This window comes from Dasypus novemcinctus, chromosome 24 (assembly GCF_030445035.2).
Source record: "Dasypus novemcinctus isolate mDasNov1 chromosome 24, mDasNov1.1.hap2, whole genome shotgun sequence".
NCBI classification, from domain to species: Eukaryota; Metazoa; Chordata; class Mammalia; order Cingulata; family Dasypodidae; genus Dasypus; species Dasypus novemcinctus.
Window position 1 is genome coordinate 60,089,611 of NC_080696.1, and position 9,515 is coordinate 60,099,125.

Genomic DNA, 9,515 nt, shown 5'->3' on the forward strand with positions numbered 1-9,515 from the left:
GAACATTAGGGTTTTTTTAACCTTTCGTTTGTAACATATATGCTATTTTGTATGGTATGTCTGTGTATATGTATATATACATATGCATGTTCATACACACACCTCATAGTCTAAACTTTGATTATTATCTTTGATTTTCAGTTTTGTTTTGTTTTTTAAACTCAATCGGATTTGCTGGTTCATCAGACTGGTCAGACATGAACCACTTCCTGGTTCATCCTAACTTCTGGGGGGGGTCTCCCCCAGCCCCTCTCCCCCCTCCCCCCTCCCCCCTCCCTCCCCTCCCGTTTGCACAGGGACTCACCTGGAGCTTGAACAGATCCTAACCCCAGAGACTCTGATGTACTTGGGGGGGGGGCATTGGGAGGTTTAAAAACTCCCCATGTGGGTCTAATGCTCAGTCAAGGCTGAGAACCACGGCTCTCATGGAAGAAAAAACTTCAAGTAGCTCTGAGACTTCATGTCTCTCGCAAGTCATCAGTCACCTTAGTCTCCCCCAGGCTCAGGTGAGGAATCTAATGTCCAAGGAAATAACCCGACTTCCTACTCCATGTAAAGCCTGCGCTCCCGCTGCCAGCCCCGCGGATCGGATCGGATCGGATCCGGGGCTCGCTCCCCTCTCGCTGGGCAGACCCGGGCTCCTCCCGCGTCGGGGGGAGGCAGGGAGGGAGGGAGAGGAGGGAAGGCCGCAGGAAGGGGTGGGGAGGCTGCGGTGGTGCTCCCTGGAAGAGGCAGGTGCGGCAGGCGGACTCTCCGCAGGAGCGTTGCTGAAAGGGCTCCCCCTCTCGACGCCCCGCCGCGCCGCGGGCACCTCGTCGCCGCTGGCACCTCGTCCGCGCTGGCACCGCGTCCCCGCAGGCCCCTTGCGGGCGGCGGGCGCGCGCCCTCCGGCGGGGGCTCCGCGCCTCCCTGGGCTCCGGGACTCCGCGCCTCGCCGCTCCGGGCCGGGGCTGCGTGCAGCTCCCTCGCGGCCCGCTCCCCCTGCCACCAGAAGCTCCAGGAGCACGGGGGTCCGCGGCCAGCCAGAGGCCGGCCAGGCACCCCCGAATCACCTCCCTCGCCTGGCCCTCGTCTCCGCCTTGTGGAATTCTATCTTTATTTAAAATTTTGACATTTTGTTGTTCTTTGTTTTTTGCATTAACGGTGGTTAAGAAAAAATAGTGCAGTAAAGTATGATTTGTCTTGACCTCTGAGCGTTTTTTTTGCACCCTGGGGAGCACCTGTCCCACCTCCCCGAGAACCGAGAACGGTCCTCCAGTAGCTCAGCCTCCGCCCTGCGCTTTGCCATCAGCCTCCCTCGCCTTTTCATTTTTTCAGGCTGGAGTTAGGCCCCTCGTGCACCGTGACCCACCCCCCAACCTCGGGCGACACCTCTCAAGTTATTGAATGGTCCCATCTTTCCACTAGGCTTGAGGGGTGTGCAAAGCGCCCCACCTTTCTCAAAATGATGAACAGTCAGTGGGAGACTCACCGCTGAGCTCTCTCCAAAGAACCCACTTTCAGATTTCCAGCTCTTCTCTCTCTTTGCTAAGTCTCTGTTGGCGTTCTCTCCCCTTGCTTTGGAACTTGGAGTATTCCCATCCTGATCTATAAATTTTCTAACTGCTGTACAGGGACAGCAATTATTTATGCAAGGACCAAGCATTCTTGCTCTTGACTGTGTGTGTATATGTCATTTGGCTTTCTGGCTAGTAGATGGCAAACACTCAATAAATATTTATAGGATGAATAAGTAAGAAAGAAAGACGGGAAAATTTCTACTGAGAAAAACAAACAAGAAAGAAAGAAGACATATTTAGGACCCAATCTCATTTATTCTTCTGGCTTAATTCATCCTTAAGGCTAACTCACAGAAGGAAATGAATTACCATTTTTAACTCAAGCAACTCCAGTTAGCTCTCTCCCTAGTTTGTCCCCTATCTTCTGTCGCGAAGGCACGTTTTAAAGCATAAAGTCATTGTACTGCAGCATGTAAACTTCCACATAATGGCTGAAGGCCCGAAAGTCTACAGTGATTTATGCTTCCATTTGGAAAGAAATATTGGAGTGGAGAGAATTTGTGATGTGTAGCCATTGGGAAGGAAAGAATTCAAGTTGTTCTCCTTTGTGGTCTTTTCCCAGGAGCCAGAGAAGCAGCAGGTGTATGATATACCAGCCAGCCCCCAAAAGGCCGGGCTCTATCCTCCAGTCAACCAGGTAAGTGGAAGTATGGAGAGGTGAGGAGATTCCATGCTATTAAACCTTGAAGCTATTCTGGGAAACGATATTAGCTTGGTCAAACCAGGCATGCAAATTCCTTGGAGCAGACCTTATTTCATTGGAGGCAAAACTCTTTGACTGCCATGGTGTTTGGGGATAGGACTAGCATGGGTTAGGAAAAGTCACTTAACTTCTCAATGCCTTAGTTTCTCATTACAGCCTTATTGGGGGCATCAAATGAGATAATTCCTACAAAGGACCTAAAACAGTGCCTGGCACAGAGCAAGAGCGCAATAACCATTCATTAATTTCTTCTCATTATTGTGCACCTCAACAACACATTATGTTGAAGTAGGCTTTTAATTGTAAACAGGGAAAATAATTTAATGTGAAATTTGTGTAACCCTTGTTTATTATTGGATTCTACCACATGTGTACCATAAATGGATTTATTCCTAAGGTTATTAGGGAAGGCCTTGCAAAAGAGGTGGCATTTCAGTTGTGTCTTCAAGGATACACAGGAGTTTGTTAGATGAAAAGGAAAGGGTTTGAGGGGTATTTAGGGCAGAGGGATCAGCGTGGGCCGATTTAAATGAAATTAAATTAAGCATTCTATGTTCAGGGAAAAGTGAAAAACCTGGGTGACTGAACCGACAAGGAGGGTGGAGGCACACATGGCAGGGGGAGGTGTGGCAGAAGTGGAGAGAGAGGGGCTCAAAAGGAGGGCGAAGTCCATCTGTGAAGGGCCTTGGGTGGTGATAGCAACAGGGAGCCACGGAAGAGGCTGAGCGTGGCAGTGACGATCTGATAGCAAAGCAGCTCAGTGCCCAGCGCTTGGTAGGACCTCAGCCTCATACACAGTAGTCAGGTGAGTCACTCAAACCCTCTTTTCATTGCTACTAACGGGGGGATTTTGTGTGGTTCTTCCACAGGAGCACAGAGTTCCCCTGACATCAACCATTGTCAGAATAGGCAACTACAGCACGCTACCAAACCCTCAGAAGTCAGAATGGATTTATGACACTCCAGTGTCTCCAGAAAAAGCCAGCATGAGAAATCCATCTCTAACCAGCTTCGCAGCCGACACGAGGCCCCATGCTACAGCCTGGTCCACTTCCAGTTTCCATACTCTGAGTGACAGAGGACCGTGCCTCAGTCAACAACTGGATAAAGATGTGCCCATGCAGAGAAAACTCAGCCTTGCAGAAATTCCCGGGTATGGCTTTTCGGCACCCAGGGACCTATTCCCTTTGGATGAAGGTGTCAGCTACAAGGTTCCTTCAAGCTTCCTGGTTCCTCGAGTGGAACAGCAGAACACCAAGCCAAACATTTATGACATCCCTAAAGCCATGCCAAGTGTCTCCCAGGCCGTGAAAGAGCTGGAGAAAGCCAAGGGGGCTGCAGAGAGTGGCACAGACCACAGTTCCTCATGGTTCTCCAGACAGGTGACATCTCTGTCTCCTGAACCGGACAGATTATCCATTTCCAGTTCTGACAGCAGGGCCAGTGTTGTTTCTTCATGCTCCTCCACATCCACTGACTCCTCTAGCTCCTCATCCTCGGAGGAGTCAGCAAAGGAGTTCTCCTTGGACTTGAACATGGCCAAAGAGATGGTAACCGCTCTGCAGCACAAGGTGCTCAGCTCTGTTGCAGGCTTGATGCTCTTTGTAAGTAGGAAGTGGAGGTTTAGAGAGTGTCTGGAAGCCAACCTTGAAGCAATCCACAGGGCCTCCGACTACATAGAAGAGTCTTTACGAGAATTTCTGAATTTTGCCCAAGGAGTCCGTGGGACTGCCTGCAACCTCACTGATAGTAACCTTCAGGCCAGAATTAGAGATCAGCTGCAGACAATCTCCAACTCCTACCAGATCCTGCTTGAAACGAAGGAAAACCTAAACAGCTGTAATTGGTCCCTGGAAGTTCTTGTGACCGACGAAGTCCAAAACACCCCAGATGACCTTGACAGATTTGTCATGGTGGCACGGATGGTTCCAGAAGACATCAAGAGGTTTGCCTCTATTGTCATTGCCAATGGAAGGCTCCTTTTTAAGCAGAACTGTGAAAAAGAAGAGACTGTGCAGTTGACTCCAAATGTAGAATTTAAGGCTGAAAAATACATTCAGCTTCCCCAAAGAGAAACTGAATCACACCAAAGGAGTTCTCCTTTTAATGAACCAAGGGAAAATGAACACTCCTCTGAACTATTAAAGAAGCACAGGACAAATGTCTGTGGACGGGTGAGTTCAGAGCTCCTGGTAGTATGACAAGGTGGTTTTCCATGGTCACCTGGAGAGGTCAATGCTACATTACATGCCAAGAATCTTTCAGTAGAGTGTAGACTTTGGAGAGACATTGGTTCCATATTCCAGAAAATAAAAATCATGAAAGTAAAATTCTAGACAAATCTTATCAATAAGATGAGTATTTTAGTATTAAGGCAGATAGGTCAGCATATCTGGATTTCTTCTGGAAATTTTTTAGGGTTCAAGTTTACTCCTGGTACTGGAATTATAAATGATTTTTAAATTTGGTCTTTTAACAAATTTTTTAACACTCAAGTGAGTGCATTTTTGAAAGTGTTTAATTTAGTCATCATCAATGTGCTTCTTAGAAAGTAGAAGCATAAACTCTCTTCCAAATTGTTAATGGTCTTATTAGCTTCCAGGCTCTAGTTACTTAGAAAGACTTTGCTAGCTGTGTTCAGACATTATAGAAAAAGAACCACAAGTTCAGGGATTACAAGCCTCAAGAGGCCCAGCAGGTAACCTGGGGACTGTGCCTCAGTGTCAGGGAACAGCCAGGCACCATTGACCCTGAATAAAGGGTCTATTCTCCCAAAATGCCTGATGGTGTAAGAGCCTTGACACAATCTAGAGAAGCGAGAAGTCCAGATGTTTTCATTGCACAATGTCTAAATGTGTGTGTGTGTATATATATATATATGTACATTTATATAACTTTTTAAAATACTCTGTGGCCCATTGCATTAAGCTGTGTTGGCAGGCAAAATTCAACCATTGGACTGCCAGGGCCTGGGGATTGAACCTGGGATCCCTTAATTGGGAAGCTGGTGCTCAACCACTAAGCTACATCAGCTAGCTCCCCTGAGTTGGCTTTTTCATTTGTTCGCTTGTTGTTTTTTATTTTTTAAGGAGGTACTAGGGACTGAACCCAGACCTCCCATGTGGCAAAGCAGGCACCCAACCACTCGAGCCACATCCAGTCCCCAGGTAGATACTTTTAAAAGTGAACTTAAGTAGACTAAAAAATTCAAGTTGGTAATTCAAATGGTTTTTAATTTTCAGAATTTTTTTAATGTAGAAGAGAAAGAAAACCCCATCTCGGAACAAAGAACAGATAAAAGCAAAGCCTTAAGAATGCAGGTAAGCCACAGTGCTCACTTGCCAATACTCCTCATTAATGTGCTTTATCCTTAGATGCCTCATCCTGCTACAAATGATTCAACGTTTTAATAAAAGGATGACCCAAATGAGGGGGGACGGTGTGTGTGTGCTTGTTTTTCCTTCCTAAGCAGTAGAAGGACCCCTGGAGCTCAGCCAGCCCCGTGAGCCTCAGGATGTGGAACATGAACATTATTCGTGCAGTGCTTTGGGGGGGGAGTCCCCGCGTGGCGTTTAATAGCATTGACTCATGCTTCCTTTGACATTCTCTTTTAATCCAGCTGAATACTAGAATAGAGACCATTCGACCTGAGTCTTGTGTATCTTCAACACCTCTTGACACTTGATGTTATTTTTTTTCTCTTAAAGATATTATCATTGTGGTTTTTTTAGTGGCAATGATAGAGGTTTTCCATTTACCAATTTTAAGTTTCCTCTGAAATTAATTTCAGTAAAAACTATGACTCCATTTAAAGATGAAGATTAAGAAAATAGAACGTCTTGAGAGGGAGACAGAAAGGGCATAGGTTCTGAAGGTTATCTGTGAGTTACTGTCATTCACTGGGAGATGGTGAACCAGTTCAACTCCTTAGATTACAGGGGCCAAGACAGAAAGAGACAGATGGCCAATTGCTCAGACACAGTCCTCCAGCTTCTCCGCGGTGAACTAAGATGAGAACCCAGGCCTCCTGAGGCTTCATTTCCCAAATCCCAAACCCTGCACTTTTGCCTGCCAAATTGCTAAACATCATGCTATTTTGCTCCAATGTAAAGTCTGCTCCGACTTGCGCTTTCATCATGATCACGTGGAGGGCTTGTTAAAATCCAGGTGGCTAGACCCCACTCCCAGGGTTTGGGGTTCAATATGAATGCCTCAGGGCTTGAGAATTGTCATTTCTAACAAGTTCCCAGGTGATGCTGACGTTACCGGTCCAAGGTCCACACTTGGAGACCCACTGTTGTAGACTGACAGTGCTTCTCAACGAGGGGAGGAGGCACTGTTGACCTTTAGGTGGCACAATTTTCTACTGGATGGGATGGATTTTTTAGCATCCCTGTTCCCCTACCCATTAACTGCCTGCTGTGATCCCTAGTCAATGTGACAACAAAAATATCTCCACACATTTCCAATACCCCAGATTGAGAACCATAGTACATTTTTTCACTTACCTATAATTAATAGTTTGAAACTAAGACACCAATATTCCAATATTTAGATTGTTGTTCCTCATTATTTCTAACCTGTGCTCCGGTCCTCTCACCTTCTCTGCTCGCAGAGAGTCCATCTCGGTCAACATTGTAATCTTTTCTCCACTTTGCACTATGAAAGAGTACTTTTTTCATCTTCTAAATATGAAATTCTAATAATGAACAGACTTCTCCAAAGTACATCTTCCTTCTCTGTGTCTGATTCCACCTCCGACACTACCACCCCTGAAGACACAGAGCCTTCTGAAGAAGCCCCGTTTTATATCATCTATCTGAATTTTGAGGTCAAAAGTCAAGGAGAGAAGATGCAGTTTAATAGAAGAACGGCATAGAGTCTTCTCTGACTCTATGAAGTCTCAGGCATAGAGGGCTGGGCTTAGAGTTCCAGATAATAAAATAATAAAGGGCCTTTCGATTGTTACGTGGAGTGGCTGCCACTAAATTAAATGCTGAGAATCTTTCAGTAGTGTATAGGTTTTGAGGAGACATTGGTTCCAAAGTCCAGAAAATAAATTCATGAAAGTAAAATTCTAGATGAAACCTGATTAGGAAGTAAGATAAATATTTTAACCTTAAGGTGGATAGGTCAACATATTGGAATTATTCTGGAAATTCTGGGTGTTTGAGTTTACCTCTGATACAGGAATTATAAATGATTTTTAAAATCTCACCATCACGTTTCCTTGCATATATGAAAGTTATAAATTCAGTCATTGTCAATGTGTTTCTTGGAATGGGCATCTTATGGTTTGTTGAGAGGATTGGATAAGATTAGATAGATGTATGTAACAGTGCTTTGAAAACCTTAAGGTACTAGACAAATGCTGCAGGATTGGGCTTCCCAAACAAAACTGGACTTTTTCTTATAAAACGTCTTGCAAATTGAGCAAAACTGGGAAAACAGAGACAACCACAGTCGGTCCATTGACTATGTCTTATCTCTTTTTGTCTTCCCCTTCTCTAGAATCCCAGCTCTCTTACACCTCAACTTTCGAGTCAGCAGACTCCTGAGAAGAAAGTCCACCTATCTGAACACTGCCGGCTCTATTTTGGGGCGCTCTTCAAAGCCATCGGAGTATTTAAGGGCAGCCTCGACAGCAACCAGCCCCCTGAGACTTTCATCACGCAGAGCAAGCTGGTCATCATGATCGGGCAGAAGCTGGTGGACACGCTGTGCAAGGAGACCCAGGAGAGGGACGTGCGCAACGAGATCCTGTGCAGCAGCAGCCACCTCTGCGGCCTGCTCAAGAACCTGGCGCTGGCCACCAAGGCCGCAGTGCTCAAGTACCCGAGCGCTGCAGCCTTGCGGCACCTCCAGGCCGAGGCCGAAATTCTGGAGCAGCACACACGGCAATTCAGAGGGACTCTGGAGTGAGGGCTTCCCACCGTGCACCTTCGCCTGATCCCCTCTCGGCCTCAGCTCCACACCCTCAGTCTGCACAACTCTGTCCTCTGGGAAGAGCCAGCCCGGGGGGGTAAGGGAGATGGCCGCAGTGTGCACAGCTGGCAGTACCAAGTGGCTGAGCAGCCCCAGGACCCTGACCTGCCCCACAGAGGGTCAGGGAAGAAGGGCAGGTCTCAAGGACCTTGCCATGGTTAGCAGATCAGGTAGGGTAAGCTGGGAGAGGGTTTGAGTGATTTTGCAGAAATCGAGTTTTATGTTGGTTAAACATGTGCATACTCATTCATTCAGCACTTATTTATTGAGCACCTAATACGTGTCAAGTTCTGGGTGTTGAAGATATAGCAGTTAATTCAATAGAGGCCATGTCAACAGGGAATTTGCAATCTAGTGGGGAGACAGACAATAAACTGTGATGAAACACATACATAATATACCAGGTGATGATAAGAGCAAAGGAGAAAATAAAGCAGGGTAAGGGGAGGAGGGCTTATTTTTAAGAGATTAATTTCTCTTGCATCCATTAGTAAAAATAATGAGTTTTTCATTTTGGGCTGAATTAATTCTGTGAAATTGGTACAAAAAAGTTCATCTGTGTCTTGCATAAAAAATACATGTTTTTAACATATTTTTTGCTTTTCCATCTTAACCTAGTTAAACATGCTATTCTGCACACATACAGCATAGCATATTCTTTTGGGTTCCCTGTTAATTTATTTTGAACATTACAGATTGTGTTGATAAATTCAGTGTGTGCAATCAGAAGGGGTTTAGATCTTTCAACAGCATCAAATCTTCTGTAACCATGTATAATACTTAAATATGATTAAGGATTTAAATGTCATTTGTCTCATTCATCTCTTTGGAAAAGTTTTTGATCCATGTCACTGGTGTTCTGGTACTAAAGTTGAGCCTCCAGATTTTACTTTTATCACTCAAATGTTTCTCCCTGAAACCTGCAGAGAGATGCTAAATTCTTATATGCAAGACTAGCACACAAAAGCAATTTGCCCTTGGTGGTGCAACCAGGAAGATGTGGTGTGGAGAGGATACCCATCACCAGTCACAGATCTGGAAGTGGTGCAGAGCTGCCCTCAGCTCGAACCACCTCCTCTTCCTCTCCATGCTACAGAGTCTCTAGTTCCTGTTGCTATGGTTACACCATTCCCTTTACTTGGTGCAAAGGACTTCTATGCTCATGTCAGTCACGTAAACACCTTTGCAACCTAAGAAAAGCATCTCCAGGCTGGAAGTCACCCCAAATGGTGCCATTTCCAACTCCTATCTGCTACTCTGTACTTGGT

General features: G+C 45.7%; 1 protein-coding gene across 2 annotated transcripts in view; it reads left to right on the forward strand.

Moving 5' to 3' along the window:
- Nucleotides 1–9,055, forward strand: part of CASS4 (Cas scaffold protein family member 4) — a 35,878-nt gene extending 26,823 nt beyond the window's left edge. For both annotated transcript variants that reach the window (XM_058287254.2, XM_058287255.2), the window contains exons 4-7: nucleotides 2,122–2,196; nucleotides 3,132–4,436; nucleotides 5,505–5,582; nucleotides 7,774–9,055. In XM_058287254.2, coding sequence (XP_058143237.1) covers nucleotides 2,122–2,196; nucleotides 3,132–4,436; nucleotides 5,505–5,582; nucleotides 7,774–8,184 — 1,869 coding nt within the window. In that variant the 3' untranslated portion in view covers nucleotides 8,185–9,055. The remainder of the gene's footprint in view (nucleotides 1–2,121; nucleotides 2,197–3,131; nucleotides 4,437–5,504; nucleotides 5,583–7,773) is intronic.
- The last annotated feature ends 460 nt before the right edge of the window (nucleotides 9,056–9,515 follow it).